General features: G+C 41.4%; 1 protein-coding gene across 2 annotated transcripts in view; it reads left to right on the forward strand.

Annotated features, from left to right (window-relative positions):
- LOC107114425 (chromosome unknown open reading frame, human C10orf76) overlaps positions 1-13,642 on the forward strand; it is a 216,368-nt gene that overhangs the window by 168,276 nt on the left and 34,450 nt on the right. For both annotated transcript variants that reach the window (XM_015415899.1, XM_015415900.1), the window contains one exon: positions 9,171-9,249. In XM_015415899.1, the coding sequence (XP_015271385.1) occupies positions 9,171-9,249 (79 nt within the window). The remainder of the gene's footprint in view (positions 1-9,170; positions 9,250-13,642) is intronic.

Consider the following 13,642-nt stretch of genomic DNA (forward strand, 5'->3'; position numbering starts at 1 on the left):
ACCTAAATCCCACATGGCTCCGCCTCCATAGATAGTGACAATGGCCTGTGATGTCACTGGCTCTTCCCTATGATGTCACTGGGCCTCGGTTCCTTTAAGGACCTAGCATAGCAATGCCCCCCACCCCAAGCCCCCCCCCCCCCGGGAAATTGGAAAGTCTACGCCCTTGCTGCTCTGGTTAAATTGGCAGTCTCTAACTGCTGCATTTCACTGTTGGGAGATTATATTATAGATCTCCTGTGTTACGTGGTAGTTAATTCTGTGACGCTGTTTTTTTCTTGAATGAAACTAAGTATGACCACTGTCCTCATGGACATGTGTTTCTGCTGGTGACTGTGCTTGAAAATCTTATATCTTGTCAAGTTATTGTCTTAGATTAGTATGGTTTCATTATTTTCCCATATCTGTGTCATAATTTAATTTTTTTTAATAAATAGCATTTTAATTTTGCAGGGTCTTTTCTTTGAAAATTTAAAGGGTTCTAACTCAAACCTGTAGAATAGTTATGTACCTTAAATAGTACTATGAGGATTGGATGGAGCCCTGCATTAACCCGGATTAGATGGCCATGCTTCTAAACCTGTCCTCACAGCAGTGTTCCCTCTAAGCTGAGTTAGTGTGAGCTAGCTCACAGTTTTTTAGACACCAGCTCACACCCTTTTGTCTGAGCTCAGGAAGGATGGCTCCAGAACAAACTAATTTATGCAGTAGCCAAATCACTCTCTCACAACTTTAATGCCAGTAGCTCACAAAGTAGAATTTTTGCTCGCAAGGCTCCACATTTTAGAGGGAGTATTGCCTCACAGTCCTGCTTAGTTTAAAAAGGTAAAGGTTCCCTTGCTCGAAAGCCAGTCAAATCCGACTCTAGGGTTGCGGTGCTCATCTCCGTTTCAAAGCCGAAGAGCCAGCGCTGTCCGAAGACATTTCCATGGTCATGTGGCCGGCATGACTAAACACCAAGGCGCACGGAACGCTTTACAAGTCTATAAATGGCATGTCCTATAAAGAATTGCTAAGTGGTAGTGGTGATGAAACCCTACCTTCAGGTTTTTCTTGAGGTAAAACTCTTGTACTCCTTTCTGTTTGATTTGTCTTTGGCAGGAAGGAATGAGAAGCCGGAGGAGAGTGGCCACTTCCTTAGGAGCACTTCTCCTGCTCTGCTTCTTCACCTTTTTCAATTAGACACAATAGTTGACTAAAAGGGCTAGAACAAGCAAAGGGGGGGATGGGGGATGTCAGCTGAAAGCAGTGGGTAAAAAGCAGAGAACTGTGCAGGAAATAAAACCATATTATTCTTTAAATTACATTTTATCCCACCCTTCTTCCCCTGTAAAGGCACTGCTGAGTGGCAGGGCCAAGAAAAGTACCTTAAGTATGAGCAGTAGGTAACAAATTAGAAAGAAGTGGATGGTAGGTGCAAGGTTACTTAATCACCCGCTAATTTGACTCATGCCCAGCTCACCTATCAGGATCAGGAAGCCAAATGTTTGGAATGTATTGTGATATGTATGTTTGCACTATTACTTTCTCACAGCTGCCACCCCCTGTTGTCACTGCCCCTTCTCATTAATAAAAACACATAGTAAAAAGGAGGATTATATTTTTGAGTTGTGACTTCCTACTTAGATGTCTTTCTGTGTCCTCGTTATCTGCCCATTAACCTAGCTAATCTCGCAATTAGTTCTTGTGATCACTTTGTGAACAGGTGCCATTGGCTGTTAGGTTGAAAACAAAACAGGCAGTGTATTCAATGTGGATCATTTAAAGATTTCATCTTACTGTGCAGGTGCAAACAAAGGATGGAGTGCAACAGATTTCATGCTAGACAGGTCAGTTTATTGATACAACCATAACCCCAGGGTATGTGCCTCATCTCCAGTAATTGAGAAAATTTAGTTTTGCAAGTGCAAAAGCAGTCACAAACAGCAACTTATTTGTTACATATTTAAAAAGCACTACCTGGTACCTCACATGGTGTTCAAGGTGAATTTCAACTAAAACTCATCAGATTAGGAACTCACTTTGGTGTAAGCAAGGAAGGTCCATCAAGATAATTTTGCTTAGTGATCATGTTCATGTTGAAGTTCTCTGCATGCCTGGTTAAGAGTACAGTGCGATGAGGAAGATGTCATGACGCTGGACAAAGTACAAGATAGATGGATTAGTCAGGAGTAAGGTTGCTAACAAATCATAAACTTCTTTAACATACAGGCTTCTTCTTCTGGGTTCTAAGTCGTGACGTTAGTGTATATTGACTTTATTTGCTTAAACTTTCTGTTGCCAATGTGAAGATTAGAAAATATTTAAATTAGAATTTGGAACTTACATGGTCAATTTCCGCTCTAGATTTCATGCTGTACTTCAAGTATACCATTTTAGCCAGCATTTCTCTTATCATCTCTAGTAAAGACACGTGATGTGCACACTGTATATACCTCATTGATCATTCTGTCCAGAAGGAACACTTGTCTATACATTTCTGTCTCTGTTCTTTAGCTGCATTTCTGAAGGTCTGTGTTATGGTTGTTCATGGATTTGCACATGGCAGTTAGTAAGATGCTTTTCTAATACCGATAGTGCATTTAAGTAGCTCGTCTGAGTAGCACTTTGAAGGTTGGTTGGTCTCATCATTTGTTCTAAATCTCCTATTTTTCTAACTTGTTTGAGGAACTCAAGCTTGTGGGATCTCCCCAAAGTTGCTGCTGAACTCTTTGCATCTTAAAAAAAACAACCTTTAAAGACAGACAGACAACCTTTATTGACATGTACAACCTTTAAAGGACACTTCTAAGTGTATGATACACAGCAAACGTCCCATTCCCTTGTAGAGAGGTGATATGGTAAATGGATATTTAGACAGGGTGAGTTTGGATATTCTCCCTCAAAACATGGTTGCTTATACAGGTATATGACAGTGTACCCCCAGCAGTTTCTCATGAATACCAAATCTGCTTCTCTTTACTCTTGCATAGCAGGAATAAAAGGTCACACTGTGCATAGCGTGTACCAAATCAGTAATGTTTATAAGTAAGCGCCTCCAAAACTAATTATTTTTATAATCCAGTGCTGCATAAGCAAGTAAAGTCCGCCAGAGTCACTGTTCTCAGCTGGTGGGTGAGAGCAGTTTACTTTGAGATGAAGCGCCTCCTACTGCTGCAGGCAGGACTAGATTGTTTAGCAGGAACAAGGGATAGAAGAGAGATTTCTCTTCTCCTCCTTTCTTAGAATAGGTTCTCCCCAATAGGAGAGAATTGGGATGTTACTGAGGTCCAGCTATTTATTTGAATCCTGTCAGCATACGAGCTGCAAAATTGTTTAGTTTTGTTCTAGTGTGTCAGTTAATACTGCCATTCCCTGGAATGTGTGTGGGGGGAGTTCAATGTGTGGGGGAGTGAAGGATCAATCAATCATAAGCTTTATTGTATTAGCTCACAACCTTAGCAATTAACACCAAAAAAACCCAACATCAGAGTTTATTTATTTAATTAAATTTCTAGCCTGACCTTCCCTACATCACAGGTCTCAGGGTGGGTTACAACATTAAACAAAAAAATGATTTAAAACATCATCTAAACAATGTTAAAGTCGACGAATACAAATTTCAAGATGGCAATCAAACACAAGTTGACAGGTGCTCCCAAAAACTTTCAGTATGCGTGCCTATAGATTTTAAAAAAACCAGATGCTGGGCAAGTGGCAGAAGCAGCAACAATAGTGCCAGGTAAATAACACAGAGCCTGGTAGGGGAGGCCAGTATAGGCCTGGCGGAACATCTCCATTTTACAGACCCTGTGGAATTGCAGTAAGTCCTGCAGGGCCCTGATCTCACTGGGGAGAGTGTTCCACCAGGCTGGATCCAGAGCCAAAAAAGGCTTTGACTCTGGTTGAGGCTAAGCGGATCTCCTTCTGGCCAGGGACCACCAGCAAGTTTTGATCTGTGGAGCATAAAGCTCTTCGAGGGACATATGGGAAGAGACGGTTTTGCAGATATGTTGGTCTCAGACCGCACAGGGCTTTATAATATTACAATAATCACGATAACAATAAAAACTCTAATATACATTATAATTTTATAAACAGTCATTAAGATTGCAACAAGATTTTTTTTAGTGAAAACCAACATCAATTCAAGCAATTCAGTCAGTTGTTGTTGTTGTTGCTCAGTCGCACAGTCTAGTCCGACCCTTTGCGACCCCATGGACCACCAGGCCCTCTTGTCTTCTGCCGTCCTCTGAAGTTGGCTCAATTTCATGTTCGTTGCATCGATGACACTGTCTAACCATCTCATCCTTTGCCGTCCCTGTCTTCTTTGACCTTCAATCTTTCCCAGCATCAGGGTCTTCTCCAGTGAGTGCTCCTTTCTCATTTGGCGGCCAAAGTATTTGAGCTTCAGTTTCATTATCTGGCCTTCCAGGGAACAGTCAGGGTTGATTTCTTTTAGGATTGACTGATTTGATCTTCTGGCAGTCCAAGGGACTCTCAAGAGTCTTCTCCAGCACCATAGTTCAAAAGAATCTATTCTTCGGCGCTCGGCCTTCCTTATAGTCCAACTCTCATAGCCATACATGACTACTGGGAATACCATTGCTTTGACCATGTGGACTTTTGTTGGCAGGGTGATGTCTCTACTTTTTATCATGCTGTTTAGGTTTGCCATCACTTTCCTCCCAAGGAGCAGGCGTCTTTTAATTTCATGGCTTCTGTCACAGTCTGCGGTGATCTAGGATCCCAGGAACGTGAAGTCTGTCACTACTTCCACAACTTCCCCTTCTATTAGCCAAGGAGTGATGGGGCCGGATGCCATAATCTTAGTTTTTTTGATGTTGGGCTTCAAGCCCACTTTTGCGCTCTCCTCTTTTACTCTGAGCAAGAGGCTCTTAAGGTCCTCTTCACTTTCTGCCATTAGAGTGGTATGGTCTGCATATCTGAGATTGTTGATCTTTTCCCCAGCAATCTTAATTCCCATTTGTGATTCATCCAGGCCAGCATTTTGCATGATGTACATCATGCGAAATTCAAACAGACAGCTGACAAAATACACAGATTAATCCATCAGCCGCATTAAGAGTAGATGGTTTTGGATCAGTCTCCTCATTACTTGGTATAAGAGGGAACAGCGCTTGGAGAAAGTGGGAAGAGAACAATGGCAGGCCTACTACTGTTTGGGTCATCCCTTTCACCCTAGACCATATAGTTCACAGCACTGAGGTACAAGAGACCAAAAAAGGAACATCTCACAAGCAGCAGCACAAAACCTCATGCTTTCATAGGTGAGAAACTGTGTACTGCTCAAGGAAATAGGGCATGCAATGCAGCATAAAATGCAGAGAAGTTTTAGAAAGGGAAGCTGTAAAAGCAATAAACAAAAAACACAAGCACTGACCCAGGAGCCAAAAGCAATAATGGTTGCTAATCCCTGCCTCAGAAAAACAAGGGGAGACAGAGCAGACCATGTATGTTGCAGGCTATGTTCCCCCTAAGCTCCACAGTGTTGTGAGGAGAAATTTTACCTTGTGAGCGAAAAGAGCTAGTAGCATTAAAGTTGTGAGTCTACATTTGACTATAGTGTAAATTAGTTTTTTTATAAGATTACTTCCATAACCTTGTAAAAATCTCAGAATGAATTCTTTTAAATTATATAAACTATATTTTAAGAATAATTTAGACTTTGTTATAGGAAACATTATCGTCAAACTTCACCCACCCCTTTCCACTATATTGGTAGACCTGTTCTCTGAAGAACAGGTCCACCTGCCCCAGTCCACTATATTGGTAGACCTGGCCTCGGACTGTCACCCTGCGGCTGTGCCTTAGAAAACATACCAGCATGGGGTGGCCCTCTTGCATTCCTCTTTGTTTGTTTTTTAGTGAAATATGACAACCAGCATTACAGGTCAAGTATAACAGAGGAGGAACAATCACTGTCAGAACCCTGCCTAACCTAACAAACAGGAAGTTGTTTAAATGTTATCAACCTGCCCAAACTACTTATTTATTCAAATATTTATATCACACTTTCCCCTGTGACTCAAAGCAGCTTACAAATCATACTGAAAAGCATAATCAGGGTGTGCAAAAAAATTGTTTCCCCCCGGCTCCATTGTAGCCTATGGGGACCATTATAGCATAACTGTTGGTGCCTCTCCTCAACCCCCTTCCCCCAAAGTTTCAAAAAGATTGGACCAGGGGGTCCAATTCTATGGGCCCCAGAAGGAAGTGCCCCCATCCCCCATTGTGTCCAATGGAGGGGGAAATGGCTTGTGGGCCGAAAGCAGTAATCATTACACTGCCTGTTAAAATTTTGTGCACCAGTGCCCCCTAGCACAGTTTAGAAGAAACTGGTGGCAGGGTAAATACCATTTTCCCCTGCCTCAACCATGAACCCTTCCAGACTACAGTCTGTGAACATCTTAAGGGGACAGAGGTCAATTTTACCAAGGATCATACCTAAGCAATGCAAGATCCTTATGCACTAATCATGCCCAAAATTCAGAAGCCTTGGAAAAAGTGGAGAGCTAGGCATCAAGACAAGTGGAGGTTGCAAGAGAAACTAACCAAAAATGCCTGGTTTTGTTGGATGTTCTCCCCAGATCATTAGTTAAGGCTTCCAAGATATCTTAGAAACCTGAAGAAAAGTCTCAAATCTCATAACCCCCCCCCCCCAAGGGGCAATAGTTGCATTTGTCATGGCAGGGAGGTAAAAGCATGGTGACCCTCTTCTCCAGACTTTTTAACCAATTAGTGAAAAAGAATAGAGCCACACAAATACAGACAACCCCAGACTTACCAAAGGCCCTGGCAGATAGAGAAGATGAGATAGCCCTATTCAAGTCCAGCAGGATCTCTGGTGTGGCCATCTCAGTTTCTGACACAGTTCATGTGTTTGCTAACACAACTATCAAGGGTATAAGAACTGTTAGCTCTGATCTGCAAGGTAAGAAGTTCCTTCAAAAATTGCCCCTTATAGTCATTTTTAGTTCAACCAACTTCTCTGATTTTCTGTAGTTTTCTTAAAGCCCTAGCTTCTTGCCTAACTGTCAGATGGTACCTCTTGGGTACATCAGAGCAATGTATAGCTCAAATCCAGGTCCCGTCTAGCCACTCCTCACTCTGGAGTTGAAAATAATAAGAAGAGAAGAGATTGGATTTATACCCCACCAAAGGGGTCTCAGGAGTCTCAGGGCGGCTTACAAACTCCTTTCCCTTCCCCTCCCCACAACAGACACCCTGTGAGGTAGGTGGGGCTGAAAGAACTCTCTTTCCAGAACGGTCTTTGAGAGAACAGCTCTGACAGAACTATGGCTTGCCCAAGGTCATTCAGCAGCTGCAAGTGGAGGAGTTGGGAATCAAACCTGGTTCTCCCAGATTAGAGTCCGCACATTTAACCACTACACCAAAACCTAAACCCACTTCAACTTGTCCAAGTAGAGAAGACATGGAACATTTCTTTTTACTATGCTATTTTTAATTTGTATGCAGTTTTTATGGAAAGGCACATTCAGAGCTGGAATTTGTAGTCTTCATCTTAAAACTCTGTTACCTTACCATTCTGCATATCTGAACCATCCCAAAATGTTGACTGTGCAAGAAGTTTGGAGAGGGCTACTAGAAACTCTAGAAAAATGCTTTTTAGAGATCACACTGCAACAATAGTTTTAAGTGAGGGGAAAAGGCGTGGTACACCATTCAGCAATCTCACATTACATTTTCTTTGGAGTAACTATAATAGCCTCTTGTGAGAGAGGACATGAAACTTCCTGTATATGAGATTTCAGTCCTGTTTTATTTCTCCACAGTTTTCATGTAATACAATTGACCTCCCCCGTAATTATGAAAGTAGCTTGAGAGCTGTTATCTCATATTCCATAAAGAAAACAATCTTGAAAAAATTCACAGTTGGAAGTGGTTTCTCAAGCTACAGAATGTGAAGATTTTTACAGATCAGTCACAAACAAACTTTTCCCCCTGTGAGCTGAAGATTTACATTCTGTCCTCAATTGATTTCCTTAAACATAGTCTCTGAATCATAACACCTCCATATTGGGACCCAGCATGTTACAGGGGAAGTTACTTGAAATCTTACGGTGTAGGCGTCTTGATATTCCTCTACTTGTCAGCCACTATGACTTATTTGCTAAGCATTTTGCAAATAAAGTTGCTGGTATTCGATCCAACATGGATACAACTGTTGAGCCAAAAGTGCCCACCATAGTGTCGTCTTGCTTGCTGTTTATTTGGTCAGAGGAAGAATCACCTGGGCATATAGGCTGAGTGCATGGAGAGAATGGGTGACCAGATGTGTTCTCCATTTTTACCTGTCCTGATAAAATCTAGCCGGGAAACAGATTGATTTAAATAATTCTTTCCTGGTATTTGGCATTAACTTGGAGCTGGAGATGTTCTGGTAGTCAGAGAAGTTCTCAAGAAATGGTTCCACCAGAGGCTGGTGACTTTGTTTTGTAGGATTTGGCTTTAATGAAATCAGCTTAGGATCTCTCCACCTTCACAGTGCTAATAAGCAAGAGGTAACAGGAATACTTGAACCTAGTGCACTTTGCAGAAATTGCTGCAAGGAGAAATACAACTCTACGTTTTGCTTCAGAAGCATACTGTGGGATTATCTGAGGCTGAAACTGAGGCTGTCAGAAGAAAGGGAGATGGTTGCCAGACACACCTCCCATTGTTCTGGGACCCAGCTTAAAAAATATAAAATCCCTCCAACCACCAGCATATTGCATCTTATAGTTTAATTGCCATGAGCCACTTTGAGAGGCAGTTTTTGGCTATAAGGCAAGATAAAAATAGAATGGGCTTTTTGAGGCAGGAATGTCCACACACAGGGCAAATCTGTGTATGTGTGTATTTTCTCAGTCCATCGCAGAATTTGTTCCAGATAAATTCTAGAGAGAGCTTCGGGGACCAGTTTAATATACTGTAAAATGCTATGATAACCTGATCATCAGTGGTCAAACATTGTTCATTTTTCTTTGTAGAATGGATGCTGCGTGTAAACATACCCTGTTTGCTTGAGGCTTTGTCATAAGATTAAAAACAGCTAGGATTTTAGCATAGCTGCATCAGAGGAAAAAAGAGCTGCCATGCAATGTTGTTACTGGGGAAGATTTGTCTCTAACTTTTCACATACATTATACATGTTCTCTTTGTTTCAGAGCCATAATCAACCACTTCAATCCAAAGATAGAGTCTTATGCTGCTGTGAATCACATCTCACAGCTGTCAGAGGAGCAGGTGAGTTGCATACTTTTTTTGTTTGTTGGACATCTGACTGATTCCTTAAGGTGCCCTGAAGGTTTGACCCCGCCCCCCAGTTGGCTGACACCTTCCAGTAGCCCTAATGCTTACTAAACAATTAAGTGGGACTTGTACATGGTCCTGAGAGGTCAGTAGCATGGCCAAGGTTATTCATCCAAAATTGCAAGAGTAAGCAGGAGGGTCAAGGTGATCCCTCATATGGAAATATTTGCTCTCAGTAATTGGTAGCTTTGGGAATATGCAGTAAGGTCCTGGCAATAAGTTATCTAGCAAATGAGAGAATCACATAGAATCCTACCTCAGTGGAGAGGTGAAGGGTTGTTAGAACATATGCAGTAGCTGACTGAGTTCACTGAGTCCTGAACAAATGTTTAAGTACATTTCTAAATGGAAAGGTTTTTCATAAGGAGATCAGTTAGGGTTAGGTTTTAACTTCTTATAGTTCAGTCTGATTTCTCCACTTTCTGTGCATAAGAGATGTAGAAGTGTATAAATTGGTCTGCCTGGAAGTAAAATAATTTGAGGAGGGGAAAAATTAGTGGCCTTGTCCAATTTAATACTTTTACAGAGAGGCAAATGAGCCTTAAAAGAATCACTGAGCTGCAAGGGGCTTTAGAGGCCCCGTTCAGTACAGGAAATCCAAAGCTAGAGCATGAATCTGCATATGACATGTATTATAGCAACACCTGTAGGGTGTAAGTACATGAAAGAGCATCCCAATTCCTTTTGGTTTCCACTAGTATAGTTGTCACTGCAGAAAGAGTTCTGCCAAGCTCCAGACATATAATTTGCTCAACTCAATTTGGTGGCTGCACCACCTACTATGTTCTATGAGGTTGTATTTTATGGTTCCCAGTTCATCTTCTCAGTGTTGATTATATCAGCCTATGCTTTAAAAAAAAATCCCTTTCAGCATATGCAGTAATTGAAAATGGGGCTTGGCTGTAGGAGGCTTCCTAGCCACCCTCAGCTTAGTCTGTTAGTTTAAGAAAGGGAAGCCGCCTCTACTTGTCGGTGCAGTGGAGCGTTCATCCCCAAGCAGTTCAGGGAGGTTATGCCGAATCCTTTCTTTGCTGTCTGCCTGTGCTTTAAATAAAACCCTGAGCAGCAGCAGGCGTCAGGTAATGAAATCAGCTCTGATGCACGGAGCAGTTTGAGGAGAGATTATTAGGGAGCTGGCAAGTGGTTTGATTTCTTCTTTCAACGGGAGGCATTATGCCGAAGTAGAAGAAGCATCAAAAGACAGCAAAGCTGATGGAGCAGAGGCGGGGCTCAAGAGAAGCACCAAAGGAGACTGCATCAAGCGTTTGCCCGGTTCAGTTTCGAGCATGAAAGTAGTTCTTGAGTGGGGAGGGAGTATTCTCTGTTCACATTCTCATGTTTATTTTTCTTCATACCTCTTTGCTGGTATTTGTGCACTCTCTTGGCTATTTCTTGTTTGCCTTTTTTTAAAAAAACGGGATTGTCAACTTTCTGGGAAAGATGATCCCAGCTGATTATGTTCATTATGAATTAGCAGTGCTGACATCATTGAGGGCAAAGGAAGCCAACTGCATTTCCCCCATTGTGAATGGTTATCAGACAGCAATGGATGTGAGGCAGGGAGTGCGTCTCTGTTGCCAAGACAACCAGGCTGGCAGTGCCTGTCTTGTGACACTGTGCTGGAACGGTTTCATGCCTTCCTTTACAGTTGCCATTTGCACACAAGAGGGCGAACACTGTAGATCCATTTTGCAGTGCCTTTCAAAAAGGAAAAGGAAATGCTGAAGGGAGGTGTGCTTTTGTATCTTCCAAAAACGTGTTGGTGAGGGTCTTCTACTTTTTGGCCCAGTCTTAGTCTTATAGACAACCACTATAGGAAAGTCTTAGACCTACCTCTGTAATAAGAGAATAAGAGGCATGGAATCAATCTGAAGATAGGAACCAGCTGTATTTTTGAGTGCTGTATTGGCTAAATTTTTCTTATTTGCTATGCTTTTAACCAGTCAATTGACAGATTAAGAAGGTAAAATATGTATTTAAGTGCTTTGAAATAACAGCTTGACTGAAGAATACAACAGACTGCTAATGGTTTGAGAGCGCGTGTTAAATACATTGGCTAAATCAAAAGGGGCACAAAGTTTTTGGGCAACAAAGAACGTCCTTTTTCAGAGGACAGTTCCAATTAAAAATTGATTACCAGTCTAATGTAGTAATCTGGAAATGATCAAGAATCCATGTGTGGAGCTGGCTGTTTTCATTGAAGGGCCATTAACACCTTGATGTTTTACTAATTAAACCCACTAGTCCTAGTATTCTGGGTAGAGCGCTACAACTTCTAGATTTGTTTAGTGAAAGGACAACAGCTCTTCACTTGTGACTGAGCTCTTTTTTTAGCCCAGGACATGCAGACAGTTGCACAAAGCATCTGTTACAGCCAGTTCTTGTGGTTCAGTTAGCATGATTCTAACTGTGACCTTATTGTGGTTTGTCCACACTGTAGGCATTCCCTATTATGTGAGTTGCTTCATTTTGCTTGCTGTATATTTGCCTTCTGACATCTATTCTTTGTTCTGATGTGAATTTTGTTTTGTGCTCTACCTAGTTCAGGAGAGCAATGGACTTGACCCTCAGGGGGTGAGTTTGCTGATAACTTTCCTAAATGGATGATTTTCCCAGTGCATAGTGAAAGTCGTGCAATTGCACAGCACCAGAATAAGCAGTACTGTAACAGTCTTCAAATGATTTGTGTGGCATATTTAGACAAGTCTATACATTCAATTGAGAGTGATCATACAGATTTTTAAAGCTGCTGTAGCAATACAGATGTGTCATGATATACACAGGTAATCAATGTTGCATTATTATACTGGACAGTTTATTCACTTCATGCCCATATTCCCCTGAGTTAATAAACTCTTTCATTGCTGTGAGGTGTGCCTGTAGACCCTCCATTAATGCTCATGATGTGATTGTGATGATGTGAGAAGCAGTACTGACTCTTCTATAAGGCTGCTGTTTTGTTTTCATTTTTTTTTGCTTGCATTGTTTCCTTTTATTTCAGACTTGTTTTAACAACTAATTTAGTGTTGTACCATTTGCAAATCCCCCTCCCCTGTTTCATGATCTAAAATGCTCATGTGAAGCTGTTCTCTGTAAATATGGGAGTATATATGTCTCCAACAACAAATAAATAGCACAGCTGTTGAGTGGTTCTTGTTGATGCTTAAGCAGGAATGAACAGATCTGAGCTTTCCTAAGCCCCTGCTAGCATGTTTTACAGTCAAAGGTCAGATTTTATACCTACGCATGCCATTCAGAAGTAACATTATACACATGTACTTTGTACTTGGAAATAGTTTTCAGAGTACACCTGAAGCAGCTTTCATTGCTAATGTGCAACTGGGACATTATATAATACCTTCACTTTAGAATTTGGAACTTACATCTAAATGTGACTGTCATCTTAAAATTTTATCTCCTGTTATCCAGGGTTTGCTGACAGCTGATATTAACCTGCTGAAGTGGTGTTTATATTTTTAATATGCACTGTACCAGTGTACAGTTGGAGTAGCACACAGGAGTTGCATAATAGGTTTTGACAACTGTGGAGCAGGCATATGACGACATTAATTGTATCCAAGAAATATCCTTTATTAACTACAAGAGAGAAAGAGAGAGAGAGAGAGAGAGAGAAGAGTTAAGCCTCAAAGCAATTGCTTTAGTGCTTTTTAGTGGTACCCATTAAATTAATGTATCTGACACTGTAGACAAATACCATGGGAACAAGACTGAACAGCTAGGAGAGCCATTCAAAGATAGGAATGGTTATGACGTTTTAACTTCTTATCTTCCAGGAGGAATTTACTTGCCCTTGATTTCCTAACGGCTTCATAAATGCATGCAATTTCTCATTCAGTTATGGTTTAATTACATGGACAAATTGTGGCTACTTAGGGCGGTGTGTGTGTGTTTACTTTGGTCACTGGGCTTTCTTCATAGAGGCGACAGAACAAAGTTTGAGTCCAGTGGCACCTTTAATACCACCAAAATTTTATTCAAAGTGTAAGCTTTCATGTGCAAAGCAGACTTCTTCAGACAAATTGGAATAAAATCTCCTCAAGAGATACTTACAGGAAAAAAGAGAGTAGGGGTAGCCGTTAGGAGGGGCCACTCAAAGCCAAGATGCGTATGCAGAGTGGAAATTGGATCAGGTGGCCGGTAAGATCAATGGATGGCAGCAAATTAGCATGTAAATGAAAGAGTTAAAAAAGGGATGTGAGAATGAAGCTTGAGTCCATTCTAAAGGAATGCCTATATGGCTAACAATGCAAGTCAAGGAAGCTATACAAAGCAAAAAGGCTTCTTTTAAGGAGGTCTGCCCCAATGA

The sequence above is a fragment of the Gekko japonicus genome, unplaced genomic scaffold (assembly GCF_001447785.1).
Source record: "Gekko japonicus isolate JY-2015 unplaced genomic scaffold, Gekko_japonicus_V1.1 scaffold59, whole genome shotgun sequence".
Lineage (NCBI taxonomy): Eukaryota > Metazoa > Chordata > Lepidosauria > Squamata > Gekkonidae > Gekko > Gekko japonicus.